We start from the raw sequence: 22,515 nt of genomic DNA on the forward strand, positions 1-22,515 counted from the left end.
GTCCAAGAGGCTTGGACCATTGACCCATGGCGGTTCCTGAGCCACTCAGCAAAGCAATACTCTTTCCTTTCAAATGTACACTGGACTTACTCGCACATTGACTATTACTCATTGACAAGACTTTTATCTCTTCCATAGTTTCCACTCAATATTTGTCAAAAGCTGGGTCGGATCATTCTTCTATAACTCTTGATCTCCGATTTGAATTGAAACATAAGAGTTTTTGGTCTTGACGCCTAGATCCTCTTTTATTATCTGACTCCAACTTCTGTAAACAGGTCTCTGAAGCCATCAACGTTTTTCTGGAGACTAATAGATCAGAACACACACCTACTGCATTGTTGTGGGAAACTCTGAAGGCATTCATTAGAGGCAAAATTATTTCTAACAGCTCATACTAACAGGTGTCGCAGAGCCTGGCTGAAGGAATTAGAAGACTCTATCGCTAATATAGATGCCCAACATTCAGTTTGTTAGTAACCTGATCTTTATAGGGAGAGACTGAAACTTCAAACTGAACTTGACCTTTTGTCAACAAGAGAGGCTGAACAATTACTACTACATTTCCAGAGGCACATTCTATGAATCAGGAGACAGGGCTGGTCATCTGTTTGCCCAACGGTTGAAATCTAGGAATGCTTCAAATCAGATAAAACAAATTTGTAATAATACAGGTGCAATTATCTCTGATCCTGGTGAGATTAACCACATTTTCAGGGAATTTTACTTCCAGCTTTACAATTCAGAGTCCCTGGACAGTGGGATTGAACTGTCACAGCTAGACATGCCCAAAATATCATTAGAGGATCAAATACTTGACAGCCCTTTAAAACTTTCAGAGATTACAGAAGCAATTTGATCGATTCACCTGGGCCTGACGGGTTTCCAGTGTAAAGATTGTCCCCAATAGCAATAGCAATAGCTAGAGACATTTCAACAATCGGACCAGCAGGGTACTTTGCCATCCTTGCTCTAAATTATTCCCTCTCAAACGTGGCACACGCCAGGGCTGTCTCCCCACTTTTATTTGCAATTGCCATCGAGCCACTTTCAATAGCGCTGAAATCCGAAACAAGATTCCTTGGTATCCAGAGGTGGGGAATGGAGCATAAAGTTTTGTTATATGCAGATGATCTACTCCTGTATGTGCATAACCCAGAGTCTGGAATACCACATATAATGTCAATTCTGAACTCCTTCAGGACATTCTCTGGGTACAAGTTAAACAAAAAATAAAGTGAATACTTCCCCATTAACCAGCCAGCCTTAACAATGTCAATCAACATTGTCTATTCCATTTCAGTTCTCTAAATTGGGGTTCAAATACTTAAGTGTTTTTATCACATGGTCCATTCATACCTTAAAGGAACAAAATTTTACAGCCCTGACAGAGAAAATTAAGACAGATCTACAAAAGTGGGGCCATTTGCCTCTTTCTTTGGCGGGGAGGGTACAGACAATTAAGATCAATGTATTACCAAGGTATTTATATGCTTTCCAATGTATTCCCATCTTCCTGCCCAGATCCTTTTTAAAAACTGTTGACTCCATCATCTCCACATTCATAATGGCAGGCAAGAACCCTCGAACCTGTAGTACCCTCCTACAGCTGAGTAGATCATTAGGTGGACTGGGCTTACCCAATTTCCAATGTTATTATTGGGCTGCAAACATGCACAGGCTGCTGCTGTGATTCACTTTTCGTGTGTAGCTAGCTGCTAGCCCAACCCCACGGCCCACCTTCTGAGTCGACGGACGCACCGGCAGGTCCAAAACCGGACTTAGGGTAAATAATGTCCGCCACGCTTTTTCGTGAACATTGCCGTCATGTTTGCTTTGTGTCTGGTGCAGGAAGAAACGGTAAAAATGGGCTTTTGTCACAAAAGTGTCCAAGCAGCAAGTTTGGTTGTTGAGGAACGGGAAGTTGTGGGAGGGACGGAGGCGGATGAATGACAGGCAACAACAGTCAGTGTAGAGACAGCAATATTGAGAGTTGAGAGATTTGTGACATTTAGCATGTTTGGAGTGTATAGTTAGTGTGTAGTCGTTTTGTTTAATGAGTCAAAACAATGACGAGACTGCTGAATGTGAAGCAGGCAGTGCAGCTCTTCATTCAGCTGGAAGGAGCTCAGACAGACCTGAGCATTGCCTTGCATTTAAATGTAAATAGTTACATATAACTTGTATACAACTTGTAAATGTATGCACATATTTAGCAAACAATTTATATTTGCATTACAAGAAATAAAAAAAAAGGTTCTGTTGTGAACGATGCACGGTGGAAACTGGACCCAAGAGCAAGACACGTCAACAAGGAGTCAAGGTGAAAGTGATTTAATGTGCAACAAAGTCACAAGGGCTAAGTTCACGAGGGTCGGGGAGGGGTGGTGTGTCCGGAATCCCAGTGGTGGTTGATGAGTGGTGGTGAGCTCTCCAGAGTGTGCCCAGTGAAATAGAATGTCATCCCTCCATGTGGTGAAGGCGTCCTCTGTGTGGAAAAACAAATCCTTCTCAACAGGGCTGGTAGGTGATGAGCAAGCATGCAGGCAGGTGGAGGGGGTAGAGCAAAAAAGGCTAACTGTGACAAAAGAACACAGGAGAGGGTTAGCTTCACAAGCTAAGGTCTTTAGAAAAACCAACAGATTTAAAGGAGCCAGGATCTCAACAAAAATACCGCTCTAGCTGACGATGAGTCAATCTCAAGCCGGTCTTCTCATACTGGGGGGAAGGGAGGGTGATTAGTGCTGATGATTCACACCTGGCTGCAACCTGCACGGAGAGAGCCATGCCCACCAACTCAGAGAGACCGACATAGAGCAGGAGACAAACATGCAGGATCACACACGGGAAAACAGACAATGACACAAGTGGAAAGAGAAGGGCTGCCATGATGCCATCATGACAGTACCTCTGAAGGTGATGTTGGATGGAAGGAACCACTACCTCTGACTCCTGGGCAGGAAGGGGGGGGGGGGGGTCAGGGTTAGTGATGAGTGCTTGTCTTACTGTTGTCTCTCCATTAATCTTTGGAGAACCTGGCGGACGTGGATAATGTGTTCATCAATATTCTTGGAAAAGATGAGGATGTCGTCGAGGTAAACAGACACTGACTGGTTAAGTAGATCTGAGGACGTTGTTTACCATAGCCTGGAAAACTGCAGGAGCATTTGTCAGACCAAAAGGCATGACGAGGTATTCGAAATGGCCGAGAGGTGTGTTGAAGGCTGTTTTCCACTCGTTTCCCTCCTTTATCCGGACCAGATGGTAAGCATTGCGGAGATCCTGCTTGGAAAAGACTGTGGCGCCATGTGGGGGCTCAAAAGCAGAGTTGATTAAAGGCAGAGGGTATTTATTCTTCACAGTAATGTTGTTTAGCCCACGGTAGTCAATACATGGCCTCAGGGTCTTATAAATCTTCACCACAAAGAAAAAACCAGCACCCAGGAGAGAAGAGGATGGACAGATAATACCTGATTTGAGGGAGTCACCCATGTACTGTTCCATTGAATCGTGTTCCTATGCTGACAGATTGTAAAGGCTGCTGGTTGGAAGAGGGGCTCCAGGCAACAGGTCTATTTGGCAGTGATGGTTACAAGCTAGCAACAGGGGAATGGAAACATTTTTATGGGAAATGTGAGACAAGACTTCGCCATGACGTGCATTGACCACTAGGGGTGTGTCAAGGGGAATGGTGGAAATCTGGTTCTGCCTAACCAGTTCTGTGTCTATGAAGTTAGAGTCAGCCCCAGAATCGTGTCACCACCATTTAAGCACAAAGTAGCATCAAAATTAACTTTCATATGGGGAATAGCTGGAACAACAGAACTACTCACCAGAACCCCATTTAAGACTGGTGAGGCTGGGCGTTTTACCGATGGGGACAGCAGGCTAGTTGATGGTTAGGTTCCCCACAGTACATGCAAAGCTTCTCCTTGAAACGCCGGTTCCGTTCCTCAGGGGTAAGGCGACTATGGCCTAGTTGCATAGGTTCCTCCTTGGTAGAATCAGGGGAATGCTTGACACAGGCTGATTAGAGCACCTGGGTGCAGGGTCATTGGTAGTTGATAAGGCAGTCCTGGCAGGGGAAAAACTCTCCCTGTGTTGTTCTCTAAGCCTGTTATCAGTCTATATGGCTAAAGAGATTAGTTCTTGCAGACTATCTGGCTGGGACCTCCCTATCAAACTGCCCTCAACCTCCTCATTTAACCCTTTAAAAATAAAAAAAAATGTTCTGTAAGGCCTGGTCACCCCAGCCCACTTCGGCTGCCAGAGTGCAAATCTCCACTAAGTAATCTGCTGCGCTTGCGGAGCCCTGACGCAAGCTAAGCAGCCGATTACTGGTGTCACTGCTAGTAATGGGGTGGTCAAACACAGAGGTAACACAAAGGCGTCTTCTGTGTGGAAAAACAAACCCTTCTCAACAGGGCTGTGAGGTGATGAGCAAGCAGGCAGCCAGATGGAGAGAGTAGAGCACAAAAGGCTAATTGTGGCAAAGTAACACAGGAGAGGGTTAGCTTCACAAGCTAAGGTCATTAGGAAAAAACCAACAGATTTAAAGGAGCCAGAATCTCAACAAAAATACCACTCTAGCTGACTGAACGATATGGCGACGAGTGAATCTCAAGCCGGTCTTCTTATACTTGGGGAAGGGAAGGTGATTAGTGCTGATGATTTCCACCTGGCTGCAACCTGCACGGATAGCCACGCCCACCAACTCAGAGAGACAGACACTGAGCAGGATACAAACATGCAGGATCACACACAGGTGAAAACAGACAATGACACAAGAGGAAAGAGAAGGACTGCCATGATGCCATCATGACAGGTGTGTTAAACGTGTGGTTTTCACAGTAAATTTTTTTTACTTTTTCTACTCGGATTTTATGTTTTTTTGTGATTTTACGTCCATTGTGTTAATACAGTACGTCAAAATGAAAAAATAACTGTACAGTCACACATGTGAGGTTGTGCTGAAAATAATGACACCACATAAATAGTTTGTAATGTGAAATATAATGGCAAAATCAAAACTAGTCAAAAACGGCCAATTATACCCTGGATTATCGGATTTCACAACAAACCTAAATATCCCTGACGTCCCACCTTCAAACGCAGCCTCATTTAGCCATCTATGAAAAAGCTACTTAACATCACACTTTTCTATAAAAATATATATTTCCTACTGCACTAGTTTGATAACCTTGCAGTAAGATTGTTTTGTTACTTGTTTTGATTTTTTAACCTGTAACCTAGATTACCTGTTTTAAGTGATTTCCTGTAGCTAAAGAAAAATCTACACAAAACTCCTGATTATAAAATATTACTTATTTTTGAGAAGTGATTTTTTTTTAATCAAACTTTATTGAAAGTTAGCTTCTCATTACTGAATACGTTTATTGAAAGGCAACAGGTAGATGTAGGGACTGCACACAGAATCTCCCAGTTATAAACTGCAAGTCTCATATTAGTTACTTTTGTATTGTTATTTACTCCTATATGTCTGAAGTGCTTCAGAGTAAGGATATTTCACTCACTTGACTGAAAACATGGACCAACAGGAAGCAGTCTCCCTGATCAACTGATTCCTATCACTGTTTTCTACCGTGTTTGTCTCTGCTCCCTCGTGAACAGATAGCCTGAGTCATTTCCCCTCCAACTTTACTGAGATGGACTTTCTCAAAGAGTGCCTTGATACATTTGGCTCACTCATTTTACCCTCAATAAAACCCTCACTGTCCTCTGCTTCCTTAAATGGGCCCTGAACCAGCATGTCCTGAAGAAGAAGCTAATCTCAATCCCCTTGACCTCCCTAAAGATATACCGGCATGTCTCATGTTCAGTCAGGGTATATCGCTCAATTCATTACAATGACTTTTAGTTAAACTAGTTGCTGTTCCACCAGATACATGTCCAATCCAGCTGTTTCACTCTAGCCCCAGTCACACTGCCCTTTGTTTGTGGGGATCCTGCAGTAATTTTCTGCATTCTCCTCTGTGTGAAAGTTTCAGATGCAGTTAGGGGTGAAATTACATAGTGGCGCTAGCCTTTTTCACACAGATTTGCCGCATTATCTCTGCATCAGAGGTTCACCAATTCCCCATCATTCTTTGTTATCACAGAACCAAGCAGCTCCAACATAAAGCCGTACCAGTGTTTAATTCACACAGCAAGCCGCCAGCGCTGCAGATCCTAAGGAGGCGTGACAGTACACGTAATGATGATGACGTCTATGGGTTTTTTTTGCCCTGGTGTTCTCCTGTTAATCTAAAGATGCACTTGTTGACTGTTTATCATCATATAGATGCTGTTCTGATGTGTTGTGATTGAGACCCTGACCCACTGAATATCCTGGAAGGTGACAAAGCTCTAAATTACATAATTACATAATCACTGTCAGTAAACTGGAAGCTGTCTGACGCTGTCACTCGCCAGGAGGGAGGCTGTTTTCTGGGGGAAAGTTCTATGAAGTCACGGTCTGGAGGGCTGACCGTCGCTGTGATATTTGTCAAGATAGTACCTACAACTAACACAATGGTGGAAGGAGACACAGACTCTGTGTTACTGCTACAGCGAAGGCTCGCCTTTTCTCTGAATGATCTGATGAACCTCAGGAAAAGTCATCCATCCAGACATACATGCATTATTTTTGGGCCATTTAACAGGCTAGGGGTTGCAGTGGCGGCAGACATAAAAATTTTCAAGACATCCTTGGGCCAGATGGGATACAGTCCTCCAGTGTGGTGTGGGTCCACCTTTTAATTACACAAACCCAGAAAAACCAGGAAAGCAACTTCCTTACCAAATTCTAGAACCATGTCAGCTCGCTTTCTCTAATTTATATTTGGGATGAAGGTCAGTTTTACCACAAGCTCCTACTGGATGTCTGAGCTGTGACTTTAGTCACTGTCCAACGGATTGAAACTCATATCAAATTTGGTAAGAATCACGGATGATGCAGCATCAATTCACCTGTCCAACTTGTGTTTAAACCAAGACCTTAAGATACCCTTAAGATAAAATTAAAACTTTTAGCTCCACTCAATGTTGATTTAATATTCTTTTTTCTTTGTATCTGCTGCTCACTGAATGGCAGGTAATTTGCTGGTAATTTTGAAACCACACTGGTGTTCTAAACCACTGCGTGAAACAGCTTATGTAACTTCCCCTTTTCCCATTGCATAAAATCAAGAAGCAAGGGAATGTGTTGTCCTTCTGTCCTGACACTGACTTCTACCTCTCTGTGTCTTTGTAGACCCATATTACCAGGACCCAGCCAGGTGTAACCCAGGTGAGGTTGACGTTTCACCTTTACCTATACTGCAAAATGAAAGAGCAATCAGTTACCCCCTCCTTGTGTGTGGGATTTCAAATGTTCACTTGAAAATTGCTTTACTGTTAGATAGAAACACAACTGGTGGCAACTGCCTCCAGAAACCATGTATTTCTGTAGTTCACACTGATATGCATTTAAACACCACTAGTTTGGGAACTAGTTGAACCAACTCACTCAAGAGCTGATCTATTCTGGATCTGATTCTTTGACAGAATCCAGTCCAGACTTTCCAATGGACTCCAACAACCTCCATTGCAGAGGAACAATTGGAGGTAAACTTTCTATTTTACTTGCTGTGTTTTGTTAGTTGTTCCACTTCCCTAATTCACATGCCCTCAACCCTTGGTATTACAAAATGGCATAAGGCTACTTAGAGAGCAGTGGGGAAGTGAGGGAGGAGAAGTGGAGGAATTAAAAAGAACACACTTGTTTTCATCCCTAAATGTCATGGATGAACGGCCAGTTGTAATAGATAAACTCTTGTTAATTAGCTGCATCAGTTTCAAAAGTCACTTTTGAGACCAGTATCATGATTATTATTGCTAGGCTATTATTGCTATGAGTTTATGATATTTTGGAAAACTTAAATTTTTCTATATGTTTACTGATAATATTGGGAATTTAAAAAATACACAAGCTTAACAGTACAACAGGCTAAGAAAATATTAATTGCAATTAGTTGTATGGCATTTTTCAGTAAAAGATCATGCAATCAATAAGGATCCAGGATCCAGGATAAGGATCCAAAACTTAACAAAACACTGCAAAATCAACATTAAACAAGTATAAAAGAATGTATCACTCTTTGTATCACTGGCTTTTTGAGATGAGGCAGCCTGTTTTTGAAACGTGTCCTTTTTTAATGTCTGCGTTACAGAGGTAGATTGATATGTAGTGGCAGCAGAACTCGATTGGCCAGCAGAGCCTCTCTGTGAAGATAATTATTTTTAATATCACTTTATATTTTTAATATAGCGCATAGAGTTATTAAATGTATCGAACACTTAAACTTCTACAGTCACTTTATGTAAATAGTTACAGTTGTACAAAACATTTTTATTCCTCATTTTTACTACAGTTGTACAAAACATTTTTATAACATTTTTATTCCACATCCATTTTTATTATTTATTTGACATTGCATGTATGTTCAGTGTATGTTCAATGTTTGTTATTGCTACTGGATGATTGAATTTCCTCCAGGATCAATAAAGTATCTATCTATCTATCTATCTATCTATCTATCTATCTATCTATCTATCTATCTATCTTGTCTGTTGTCAGTGGACTCGGTCAATCTGGTTGGTCAAATGGCTGCTGAGCCACAGGTAGACGCTCCTCCGGTGAATGGAGCTGAGATGAAAGTCAGTCATCTCAGTCAGTTTGTGTCCACTAACTCAGTCCACCCAGTATGTGTTTGTCTCAGATCCTCCTCACTGCAGCTCTGCATCAACATTTGGGGAATTATTAGGCCGACTTTAAAAAGTGAAATCTACAATCAATAAGTGGTTCAGATAACGTGCCAAATCACAGATCAGCTTTGTTCAGTTATACCACTATCGGGTCAGTTTACGTAAGTGACACCAGCAATTAAAAAAGATTCAAACTTGACATACATACATCATGCACCTGAGCTTAAGGTTAGCTTATCTTGCATGCGCTGAACAGGTGAGTGATAGTCGCATAAATTGGATGTGTTGCATCTCCTTGCATCAACTTTCTTCTCACAGCTCCTGCAGATAGGTTTGCCATCCTCGACCAGTTGTCCCTGAGCATTCTTATAATAGCCAGAATATGGCCAGACTTCAGATTTGAAGGCGGAAAAATGCCTTGAGCACCGCTACTGTCATGTCCTCCCACCACTATGTCTTCTTCACTACAAAAAAAGCACATCTCGCAAATTTTCCACACCGTGGTTATTGACCACCATGGTTACCATGGTAGTTAAAACTTGAACAGTAACCTTCACCATCGGGAATTTTACCATGCTTATTATTATACCTTGACACCAGTAACCGTTACATCCTTAGTTTGAACTACAATGATATTGTTAATAAATTATTTTATAAATGCTTTATGAATTCCGCTAGCATTGTCAATCATAGCTGCCATAGTCACGTGCGCACTAGAGCCAATCACTGCACACCATAGCCACATGCGCACCAGAGCCAATCACTGCATGCCAAAGCCTCGTGTGCACCAGAACCACTGCAGAGCTCATTCCATGACACACCTTAGGAAACAAGCAGATTTATACCTGTGGCGGTTCTTGCTGGACCGGGATTTTGCCAGCGGTTCGGTCCCATTCTGTGCATCTAAACTGACTGTTGTGGACTAAACGAGTCCAGACCGAATCTGTTCGGGTCTGAAGAGATCCAGGTAAGCGAGGACAACAAACTGGAATCGGAATCTGTGGATGTTCGTGAGTAGCTACCTGCTAGCCCACCCCCACGGCCCACCTCCTGAGTGGATGGACGCGCCAGCACGTCCAAAACCGGACTTACAATAAATAATGTCCAGCAAGCTTTTTCGCGAACATTGTCGTCACATTTGCTTTGTGTCTGGTGCAGGAGGGAATGGGAGCTTTTGTCACAAAAATGTCTGCAAGCAGGAAGTGTTTGCAAGCAAGAAAACACCTTCCTATCGGTGGAAAAAGGCACCACATCAACCAATCACAAATGATATGGCAAACCACGCTGAGGAACAGGGGAAACTGTGGGAGGGACCAAGGCGGAAGAGTGACAGCAGCAGTGACGGTGATAGTGACAGCAATAAATAGCGAGTTTTCAGAGTTGAGAGATCTGTGACGTGTTTGGAGTGTATAGTTAGTGTGTTATGTAGTGTTTGGTCTAGTGGGTTTAGTGTGTAGTGGAGTCGTTTTTTTTGTTTTGTGAGTCAAAACAATGAGGAGACGGTTGAGTATTGAGCAGGCAGGGAGGAGCTGACGGAGGCCTGAGCCTGAGGCATTGCCTGCATTTAAGTGTAAATAGTTACATATAACTTTGTAAATTTCAAAAACTCATGCACAAATTTAGCAAACAACAATTTATATTTGCATTACAAGTAGGATCAGTTTGTTAAATATATTTGTGGTTTTCACTGTAACAAATCAAACTTTTTCGTCCTCGGATTTTATGTTTTTTGTGATTTTAGGTCCATTGTGTTAATACAGTATGTCAAAATGAAAAAAATAACTGTACAGTCACACGTGAGGCTGTACTGAAAATAATGACACCAAACAAGGCAAGGTAAATAGTTTTTACGGTGAAATATAATGGTAAAATCAAAGGTTGTCAAAAACGGTCACTTATATCCCTGATGACCTGATACCATCAAACACAGCCTCATTTGGCCATCCATGAAAAAGCTACTTAACCTCCCACTTTTCTGTAGGAATACATACTTCCTACGGGCAATGCACTAGTATATACTAAAACATGACAGCACATTAACACTGATGTATGAAGTAAAATGTTGATAAAGTGTATTTTTCCTGGTCAGTTAATAAGTAAATAAATCGCTTGAAGCAAAAATAAAATTAATTAATTTAGTTAAATACATACTGCCTGATTTCTGATGTTCACCAGATGCATTGCTGCAGTGCATTGTGTGTGAAATACATTGTTGGAATGACCATAATTGTTTATAATCGCTCAATCTACTTCACATCAGTTTTTCAGACAAATTGAAGTAAGCAGAAGCAGGGCAACTACTAGCTCTGCTTTTTCCAGAGGTAGCAAAATCCATCCACCTAGGCCTCTAAAGCTCACTACACCGATCAGCCAAAACATTTAAACCACTGACAGCTAAAGTAAATAACAGTGATCTCTACAATGCAATGTTCTGCTCGGAAACGTTGTGTCTTGACGTTTATGTGGATGTTCTTTGACCCATACAAACCATCGGGACATGTCTGTAGACCAAGTATACACCTCATGGCTAGCCCCTCCCGTGATGGCAGTTGCCTATTGCTGGTATTTCTCAAAGAACATCCACATGAATCCCAGGATCCAAGATTGCATAGTCAAGAGATGATGAGTGTAACTCACTTCATCTGTCAGTGCTGTTTTGGCTCATTGGTGTATATGTCTTTTCTAGTTGTACAAAAGGATTTTTTCCTGTCTCTAGCACCAGATATGATATGAACACATGACAAATTCAGTCTGGAAATGCAGAGTGGAGGTGGAAACTGTGCACAGCTTTTGTATGTTTGTTTTTCTTTTAAAAATTATGATTACGTGATCTCTTACTTTGTGTGCATATGTGTTTGTGTGTTTGTCTAGATCGCTGTAGATGTAAGACAGTAAAAATGTGTTTGAGAACCTACCTGGGCAACAACTACAACTATGGTGAGTGATCTGGGACTTACTCCAGTTTTTACTTAAGAAGATCCTTTTATTCTTCTAGATTAGATGCTGTGACACTGTTGAAAACAGATATACAGCATTAATGAGAACGTATAAGGTATATATGAGATGATATAACAATATTGTTGATGTTAGCATTTAATCCTTCTACATAATCTGGGGAGTGTTTCCATTCCTGCTCATAAAACTGAGAATCAGTGGTCTCCAAATGCTCCGGTTGTTTTAATGTTTTATATTACACTGATCAAAAAACTTCACTTACCAAGCCAACACTTAATCATCACAGTATAACACCAAGTCAGTTCAGGGATATCAATCTGTCCATTTAGAAGGCTCAAGTGATGGTGAATCCGTTTCCGTTTGTGCCAGGAGGAACAGGAGGAGCACTACCAAAGCCCTACAAAATTACCTCCATTGGGCAACTGGTGTACATGTCTCTGACCAAACTCAGTTATGCTGTCTGTAACATCATCCAGCTGGATTGGTTTGGCGGTTGGTCAGTGATGGTCTGGGGAGGTGTATCCTTGGAGGGCTGCACAGAACTCCTTGTCATAGCCAATGTGGCAATCAGGCTGAGAACCAGAACTTACATTGGTGCAGTAAGCCCTGCGTTCCTCCTGGTGCAAGGACACTGCTGGACTTTCTGTGGCCAGAGTGTATAGGCAGTTCCTTGATGACGAAGGCACTGATGCCACTGACTGGCCCTCTTGTTCCCCTGACCTAAAACCAATGGATCATCTATGGGACCTTACATATCAGTGCACCTGACGCTGCCATATACTGCCACAGACTGTCCAGGAGCTCACTGATGCCCTGATCCAGGTCTGGGAGGAGAACCCAAGGACACCATTCGCCAACTCATCAGGAGCATTCCCTGTTGTGTTGGGAGTGCATACAGACACGCAGGGGCCATACACACTAGTCACATTACCAGTTGCCGTGATAAAATTAACGCTAGTTGTATCAGCCTATGATTTGAATTTTTTAACTTTTCATTTTGATGTGATTTTGAATCCAGCCCTCAGTGGGTTGACAACAAAGTTCACTAGAATCCCCACATCATTTCTGGGAATGGGTGCAATTTGTGATGTAATTCATGAGAATGTGGTCTGAGCACCACTCCTGACAGTCAATAATCACTATATATCAAGACTAACACATGTATTCAGCAAGTCTGAATGTTTATTACTTCACTTGTTTCAAACATTAACTGTGCTGCTCAGTTGATATGTTTTCCCATTTATGTAAAACGAAATATTTTTGTACAAAAGCTGTTCAGTCAATTTGATTCGATCAAAGACTTGAAAACTAAAAGACCAGGGATCTCATTTTTAAACAGAACATCTCAATAGATCAATCCTACAAATGTGTATGGGCACAAAAGCTGAAAATTGGTGTCATCGGCTGATTAGACTGAGGCATGGCATATTGTGTGAGCTGGCATTTTGTTTGTGCATCTGTGCATCTAGATGCATCAAGACTGAGTGACGGACAGTAGATATGGCATCCGCTGCGTATCTATTGGTTCTGAAAACATACTGGTCAAGGTCCTGACTGCAGGGGCGTCGCACCCGTGGGGGATGTGGGTGTTTTAACACCCACACTTTTTTTCAGTGAGAGGGTTCAACACCCACACCTTTCCTGCAGATTTTCTGTAGTTTTACACAGACACATCACTACCGTCGCTCAGTTTCTCTGGCTGCTCTGTGTCTGCTCGCTGCAGAGCTGCCTCCTCTCTTCTGTCGCTGATTTAAACATGACACTGGCTTTGGGACTGACTGGCTGATGATCGGCTGTTCTGCCTTATGTCCCGCCTCTCTTTCTGTGTTAGATTTATTGTTCAGCTCGTGCTGATGAAACGGGAACTACCGTAAAATACCAAATAATAGTCGGGGTGTTTATTTGTTTCAATCGCTTAAAAGACCAGGCGTTTATTTGGGACAGGTGTTTAATTCCCTCCTTACAAAAATCCGGGATGAAAATGTCACAAACTTCTCCAGCTTCTCTGTGAATTCTCTGGCATCCTTCTGGGCAATATTTGTCCTCTGCAAGTGAAGTTTTTGTGGCGGAGGAAACAAGCCAACCAGCACTCGCAGCAAACTCCTCATCTCTGCTGTCACTCAAGGTGGCGCACATTTGTTTCTCCATCGCCCTGATCATTTTGTGGGACACTCTATCATGGCATGCCCATCTGCTGATAACTCATCCCCGCATGTTTATCTCAGGCTCCTCACTAGCCTTCTTTATCCCTCCACCAGTCAGCCTGACCCTCTTTGGGTCTACCGAGAAACGTCTAGCGGCTGCTTCTCCCGAGTTTTCCTCTGCATATTTTATGCCAGAAAGTTTGAATTTCAAGTCGTACTTTTTATTTTTTTGCTGCACCAAAGCCATGGCGATCATAAGTGTGAAACTGACTGACAGAAAGCAGCACACTATGTGAAAAAGGCGAAGAGGAAAAACGTGCAGTGTCAGTGGTCACGTCTTCTTCCTTGATTTTTTAGAAAAATAAATAAATCAGACTCGGCATTTATTTGGAACCGGCGGTTATTTACCCAGATATACACCTGCACCCGGCGTTTAAATGGGACCCTGCGTGTAACTGAAACCCAGCTATTACTTGGTAATATACTGTAGCTAGGTTCATAGTTGGCACTGGCACTATCCACCTAGACATGGACGCCTCACTGAGCGGGCTGGCCCGTTGCTGCGATACGTCGCCGGCAGATCAGCCCTGTGTACTAATACAAGTCAATGGTGTGAACTTTATAAAGCTTGTTCTACAAAGTGCTGTAAGTTAATGTCTCTGTAAGTTAATGTCTTACACATTCACACACGTACGGATATATTCAGGAAACAGAGAGGAACCAAACACAACATCTGTAACGTCGATTACTCCTGATGTGTTCAGTATACAGGTCGACACCAAACCACAGGATGTGTTTTATGATGTTTTATGTGTTTACAGCTGCTAATGTATGTAATGCTGTTATTGTGATGATAGATGACAGTTAAATATTGAATCTGTGTATAATAACTAAATCCTGACATGTAACTGTGATTTTTGATCATTTAAGTACTAATAATAACAATCATGACAAAAAATTAACAAAGACCGCAGATCAAGATAAGAAGCTGCAACTGGCAGTGAGCTGCTACTTCAGCACAGAAGTGATATACTCCATGACAGAACATTATAAAATATGATGATGTATAAAATAACATTTAATGGTAAAAAAAAGCACAGTTGCAGTAGGCTTCTATTATAAATATGCAGCATATGTATAGTTTATTATTATTATTATTGTTGTTATTGTTATTGTTATTGTTATTATTTGTCTGCATGTTCTTGACTTTGAATGGGAGCTGCTGTAAAGTATTTATGTTTCTGATTTATATATTATGTAGTCAGTTGTCCATATTTTAAGTTAAATTAAATGAACCAAGACAGATGTCACATTTACATGTCAGGGTGTGGTTATTATAGACACAGATTAATAGTTAACAGCGTTACATACCCCCACCTGCCCCAAAATTGTTTTCAAAAAACTCCGCTGCCACCACATCCATCCCCCACACTTTTGAAAAGCTTGCTACACCCCTGCCTGATGTTATCTTTGATGTTCTTGAGAACCAGTTTCTCAAAGCACTTCACAAGCATGGGGGTGAATGCCATAAGGCAGTAATCATTAATACCAGACACTGTGTACTTTTTAGGTACAGTTATGATGGTAGCTGTCTTGAGGCAGGAGGGAACAGTCTCCTGAAAGAGTGAGATGTTATAAATGTCAGTAAAAACATCAGCTAGCTGATTCGCAAATGTTTTTAGTACACAGCTAGATATATTGTCTGGACAGCAGCCTTATTAATGTTCACTCTCAACAAGATTTTTCTCACATGCGTTTCGGTTACTGACAGTCCAGTCCTCTGGAAGCGGGGTAGACTTTGTAACTGACTCATTTTTGAGGTGATCAAAGTAAGCATTAAAATGTCCAGCTCATCCGTGGCAGCATTCACCAGGTAAAGTCCATCAGAGACTTTATTGCTTTCAGTGAGTAAACTAGCAAACTATCCATGGTTTGTAGTTTGTATAACAAACAAACTGTTGTAATGATCAAGGCACTTGTTAAGCCTTAAAGTTTTGTAAAAGCATCCGTGTATCACATGTTTGAATGTACTGTGTGCTGCTTTTTGTGTTGTGGTATTGTCACAGTTAATTATCCCAATAAAAAACTCATGTTCTCATAAACTGCAAAAAAAATAACGTGCATGTGTTTGTAGGTAAGGACAGTAGATGATGGTGGATACTGGTTTGGATCTTTTTCCCAATTTGTTTGTTTGGTTGTTGAGCAAGTAACAGTTCTTGTTAATGATAAAACAGGTTGTGGCCATGAAAGCATCCATGGTGTTCTGCTGTTTTTTCTGGCTCTTTTTAATTCAAGTACTTTAAAAGCCTGCCACTGTATAAGACATTAAGTCCAGTGTCCAATGTGTCTGTGTATGCTGATGTTGCTCTCCTTCAGTGATCAGGGTGAGGGTGAAGGAGGTGAGGAATCGCGGTCTTGAGCCCACAGCAGTGGTGGATGTGAAGGAGGTGCTCAAGTCTTCTCTGGTCAACATTCCCAAAGAAACACACACACTCTACTACTCATCCTCCTGCCTGTGTCCTCCTCTCACTCCTGGAGAGGAGTACCTTATAATGGGCTACGAGAACGAGGAGACTTCCAGGTATGAGCAGCAGTAGTTGTAACAGATAATAAAAAAAACAGCATTACTGTCTGTAGTAAAATGATTGTAATTGACATCAGTTTTCTTCCAGCTTTCAAGTCCAGCTGGTAAATAGAGTTTAGCCTTTTCTGGGCTACCGTGAGTTCTCTCACACGCACCAAGCACACACTTCTCGGGTTTAAGCCTCTTTTATTGCTCAATACTACCAAAGACACAATAATAGTGAGCAGGGGACTGAACGGTTCGTGTGTCTCGTCCTGCGTCTCATCTTGCAGCTCCCTGTCCGATCTACCGTGCATCACCTATACCTCCTCCATCTGAGTTCCATCACGCTACTGCATATAAAGAGAGACAGTGATTACTAACCGGGTGCCAGCTCCATCAATCACTCACCTGGCGCTGCTCTCCTGAGCCCTCTCCACCGCTCTCTCTCCCACAGCCGCGCCTCAACCATGCTCACCTCCACATAGATATTTAAACTGCAGTGCAATGCAGGCTCTTTTTGCTAAGGTGTCCAGGGGGTTATCAAACCATCACCTCAGTTGCAAACTACTGTGCCTATTGAGGATGCACCTCACACTATTTGTTCCTAATTAACCTGTATACCTATGGAATGTGTTTTTGGAGTAATCCACAACTTTGCTAGTCTTTTGTTACCCTCGTCCCAACTTATTTGAAATGTGTTGCTGCTATCAAATTCCGAATAAGCATTTTTATGTTTTTAAAAATCGGTATAGTCAACTAGGTAAAATATTAAATATACTGTCTTCGTACTGTTTTCAACCAAGCACATGTCAAAAAGCAAATATAATTTGCAGTGCAGCGCAAATGGGCTATTTCAAACATATCAGCACCTGATGGTCAAAGAAGAGCAGTTATGCCTATTTTTTTTTTTTTTACTTTTTTAAGGGTTAATGAACCCTCGTTAAGATGTTTGAATCATACAGAAATGGACACATTTCATCACCTCATCCATGAAAATGCTAGATCAATGATTAACTAGTCACCTCATGAATAAATTATGTAGTGCCACTTGTTTGCCTCACAATTCATGATTGGCTGCCTCTATAAAATGCTCAGGAAACCCTGGCTAAACCTCACTCTGTGTTTGTGGTTGCAGATTGCTCCTGATTGATGGCTCCATTGCGCAGAAGTGGAAGGACAAATTGGGCAAGAAGGTCAAGGTGCGATTCACTTATCAATTCAAACACACAAACAGCGGCCGTTTCTGAGTATATGCTGATAGCGTCAGTGTACATCTGCAGTGGTACAGCTGGAGGTTTTATAAGTTCATACTGATTTGTACTGAATGACACTGTATTGCATGCAGCCTGTTGCTACAGTAGAATACAAGTTTTACTCAATTGTGCATTGAATTAGCTACTGTGTTCAGAGCAAAAGAGACTATATTAGTCTGTTATTCAAAATTGTACAGTATGTTAGTATGCTATCATGTGTAAACTAGCAAACAAATGACACAACTACTTGTTTAGTGTGACATCATTTGTTAAGAACTTTAGTTATTTTTTTTTTACTGCACTACAATGTATTTCCTAAGAAGAATACAGTTCTTCTCAGGATTATACATTACAGTGAACCAGACATATTTGGTCAAAAACAAAGTGCAAATGTTACACTAGATAAAACAGTTTCACCTTTGCTAAATCCATATTAACTAGTAATTGTCCAATCATAGCTTAGCAACTATAACCCAGCATGACACCTCCGACTGATACGGTGGTTCTTGAAATGCAGTTTCCCCAGAAAAACACTGACCTCTTCAGCTTCATTTGTGGTCTGCTGCAGCTGCTCACGTGGTCGCTCATCATCTGAAGCAGCTCTTTGCTGTGTCTCATGGCTAGACAGAGCAGCCAGGTCAGGTGCCTGCAGGATAGGCTGTTGCTTCTTGTCATTGCTGCCCACTAAGGAGCCCAGTGACACTGCGGTTAACCGGATAAAATATGGTTCCTAATCTGCTTTATAGCCTCCACCACCAGCTGTTTGTTTTACAACCCAACTGTGAGAAAAATACTGACACAACCTATTGGCATTGGACAACCACTACAAATACTGTTAAGAAATAGCACACTAACTAGCTAATTCTTGTCTCCGTTGTGGTGTGATTGAACAGTAAATTCATCTTGGCCAAATCACTTCCCTCCACACAGGGATTTGAGGACACAGGAAGATAGCTGAGAACAGGCACTGCTGTAGGCCACTTAGAAGTTGGCCACTTTTCTTGCCTTCTCCTCTAAAAAAAACGTAAGAGATATATTTAGCACAGAGCACCTGGCACACCTGGCTTTTCATATGAAAATGATTTTCATATGATTTTAAACACATTATTAACTTCTAAAGTAACCTAACCCAGAACTACCTCCAAGGCCAAGGTAGATGTAATTTACTAACTACATTTTTGGAGGTTACAGGTTATTTGACAGAAAGTCCAGTTCACAATAGCCATTTCACTCAGTGCTCAGGATGTGGCACAGCATTCATAGCTATGTCCGGCTCTTTGGATGTGGGTTTAACACCCCAGCCACCCCAGCCAAAGTTCTGTATCCGCTGAACACACTTGTCTGACACTTCTACTGTACTTATGTTATGTGCTGTGTTGTTTTGCTAGCGTCTCTGTTATATAAACAGCAGCACATCTCAGTCAAAAGGCCTTTCCAGACCAAGTTTGTTATTTTCATATGCACTTTTTTAAAACGTCATCCAAAAAAAACCAAAAACATTGCACACTGAAACCCTGCACCTGAATCAGATGTGTTTGATATCGTAATTGTTGCAGAAATTCCCAATATGAGACAAGCTGTCAAGCAGTGGAGATCATTTGTGGTCCTCTCACGTCTTGAACAAATAAAAGGAAAATAGCTACTGTGTCCATCCAATCCAGAAGACAAGACAAGACCAAGCAGAGTTTTACTTTAAATTCCACTGCAAATCAATCTGGATAATTCTGCAGCTTTAAAAGCAGCTGCAGAATTATCCAGATTGATTTGCAGTGGAATTTCAGGATGTCAGTGGTCCAGTTTGATACACTGCCAGCTGTACTGGAACCATACATTTAAAAGAAATGTGCCTATTTCCGCGAACCAGATGATCATGAACAACGACTGGTAGCATGTGGGGACACACACACATGCATACTACACACATATATCACATCAAGAAAAGATGCGAAAAAATACAGAAAATTTAATCTGTTTGAAAAATTGTATGACACATGAAAGTTTCAGTCATTGTGTAAACATGATTGACAGGTGTGCAAATGCCTTTATTGCTAGTTTGGGGTAAACTCAAACTGTCATTCTCTTCACTCTGTAGCCCAACAATTAAACTAGGTCTCAACATTATGTTAGCAACATTTTGTTATCAATAAGATATGACAGCATCAAACTTGCTTTTTGGACTGATTATGTATATAATTCAGCATCATTAAACAGACAGATACATTTTATGTAAGCCAATGCATGATGAAGTGGGTTTCTACCTGGAAGTTATAGTAAACCAACATAGTGTTATAATAATGCATGGTTTGGTCAATATTGGGTTATGGAGGTGATTTATCATATCTGTCTATCTGTCTGTCTGTCTGTCTGTCTGTTCAGAGATGGGATCAGATCCTGCAGGGGAAAGGCCGAGCAAGTCAGCGCCGGAATCGCCACTGAGATCTGACCCTCTTTGTGTGTGTGTGTGTGGCTGTGTTTGTGAATATAAAAAGTGTGTATGTGTGTGTAGATATTGCACTATCAGACTGTTGTAGCTGAATGTAGTTCATCTCTTCATCTGTCAGACTGATTTTTTTCATTTATTTTCTTTGCACGAACATTATTAAGTGTGTGTGTTTAGTGTCTATGTGTATGCATGCATTTGTGTGTGTGTGTGTGTGTGTGTGTGTGTGTGTGTGTGTGTGTGTGTGTGTATAGACACCTAGCACTCAATAAAGACAAGGGAGGGCATAGAGCTTCAAAGCTGTAGTACCATACAATATGTACATTACACTGTTTTGTCACAGTCTTTAATAAACCTGGACATATAGGCCATGTCTGTTCTCCTACCCTGCCCACTTTATTCAGTCAGGACAGAGAACTTGAAAACACGAGCATCCTCTTGTTCTGGTACCCACATCCGGGTAAGACACCAGTTCAGTATTGTATTATACAGCAACTCTTCTGTATGTCATGACAACTGAAAATGACAAAAACATGTGTACATTTCCTTTTTAACAAATATGTAGCACTGATATGAAGGTAACTGTCCAGCAGACTCGGCCATCTGGAAGACACCAGGATGGACATTCATTTTAAATTTAAGAAAGTTGTAGAAGAGGCCTTTTATAACAACAGAAATTTTGACTTGTCATTGTAGGAAAATCAGATATGTTACTTGTACTATGAGCAATGGTTCTGTTCTTTTCAAGTGTTTCAGTAAGTCATGGTAAAGTGACAGTGATGTGAAGCAGTTAAAAGCTTTCAACCCTCATCATTTTATTTATGGATACATGGGATTTTGTACAGTGAAGTGTCAAAATGTCAGGCCCTATAGCAAGTCATTTTCCATTATTTTCTGACTTGAAAGAGCAGAGTGCAGTTTGTTTTGTCTGTGCTCAGACTGATAAACTACTCTCATTATCACAGTGTACGGCCCCATTCAAAACAAATCAGGCATTGCAGTGAAAACCTTAAGTCCTTCCATTAATTTGAGTGGGGGGGTCATGCATTCAGGCTGCAACGGTGCAGACAGGAGGGAAAGCCAGAAAAATGCAGCTGCCCTGCAACTAAAAGTTAAACATAATGAATGAGTATGTGGCCAATCACATAAGCCGACAAGCAGAAAGTCTGGTCAACAGTATTGTTCTTTGAGCCTTTTGCTCCGAATGTAGCTAAAAACGACACAACACTTACAATCAGTAGGCAATTGTTCATTCTTGACAGGATGGATAGGCCAGGTTGTGTCATCAGCCAATGCCTAGCAAACTGACTCATTTTAGTTTTTTGTTTTCAGAGCCACGGTCAGGGACATGGACTCTTGCACAAACCTGAGTCAGATAAAGGATTGATGAGTGAGGCAGACTAGACACATATTCAACCAAACAACCTCTCTGCCCCTGCATTCTCTCTGCTCCTTGAGGATGGAGAGGGTGGATGGCAATGCAACAAAGTTTTGTATGTTTTATTCTTAATACTGGCTGGCATGACATATGGTGTCAGGGTGGAAAAGAAATACTGTCAAAAAAGACACATGCGCAACATTCAGAGGTCTGTCAAATTTAAAATTTTTTTTTAACTTTGATAAAGACACACCAAGAATTGAAACGGTAGTCCTTAATAAAGTTTGTTGCTTAAATCTGTGTGGCATCTTTTTTCTGAAGTCTCTCTTGATTCAGTTATGTATCGTGGCACCTCATGATTTTGCCATGAGTCTGTATCTGCAAGGGAGAACTTCCCTGCAAATTTTTTTGCTGATGGAGAAAGCTTTGCTAGAGAGTTGTTGCTCCCAAGCCAGGAGCCAGTCAATGAGGGCTAGGTTCCAGGGACAGATCACAGACCAAATGATAATACTCTCTCAGTTATGCATAGTTATCGTACAGTTTTTTACTGCATGTAATCCCTTCAATAAGTAATGAGCTGAACTTCATACTGAACTGAAGACAGAATCATTGCCAAGCATCAGGGCAGAACTAGCAGTGATGCATTCATTTACTGACAGACATAGCTCACTGAAATGCATTTTGAACAGTTATGACAGCTTTAGCACAGAAGAAAAGTGAACCAACAAGGTTTACCAGGAGTCCAAATTTAAATTTAACTGCGATGGATGAAACAATTTGAAGATGACTACAGTTTGCAAGGAAAATCAGCCTAGGTTACACTGGGCTGATGTGCAATCATGCTAACCTAATGAGATTATGTATTTGTTTTTTGTCAGACTCAGACAAAGGAGAGAGGACTCAGATGCAGAATGGCAGAAGTAATGTCAGGTTTTATTGACTGAATTGCAACTCTTCAGCTTGAATGATAAGAAAAGGCTATCAAACAACTATACTGAAAAAAATCAAACACTAACCAGAAAATTTATAAACTC

The 22,515-nt window shown here is 41.3% G+C and overlaps 1 protein-coding gene across 3 annotated transcripts in view; it reads left to right on the forward strand.

Moving 5' to 3' along the window:
- The window catches only part of frzb (frizzled related protein), a 35,716-nt gene extending 13,939 nt beyond the window's left edge, over positions 1-21,777 (forward strand). The window contains exons 3-8 of one of the 3 annotated variants that reach the window (XM_037109796.1): positions 7,253-7,288; positions 7,546-7,605; positions 11,617-11,682; positions 16,221-16,425; positions 17,546-17,609; positions 20,040-21,777. In XM_037109796.1, coding sequence (XP_036965691.1) covers positions 7,253-7,288; positions 7,546-7,605; positions 11,617-11,682; positions 16,221-16,425; positions 17,546-17,609; positions 20,040-20,099 — 491 coding nt within the window. In that variant the 3' untranslated portion in view covers positions 20,100-21,777. The remainder of the gene's footprint in view (positions 1-7,252; positions 7,289-7,545; positions 7,606-11,616; positions 11,683-16,220; positions 16,426-17,545; positions 17,610-20,039) is intronic. The other 2 variants (XM_037109797.1, XM_037109798.1) reach the window with 2 other exon arrangements.
- The last annotated feature ends 738 nt before the right edge of the window (positions 21,778-22,515 follow it).

Source organism: Acanthopagrus latus, chromosome 9 (assembly GCF_904848185.1).
Source record: "Acanthopagrus latus isolate v.2019 chromosome 9, fAcaLat1.1, whole genome shotgun sequence".
NCBI classification, from domain to species: Eukaryota; Metazoa; Chordata; class Actinopteri; order Spariformes; family Sparidae; genus Acanthopagrus; species Acanthopagrus latus.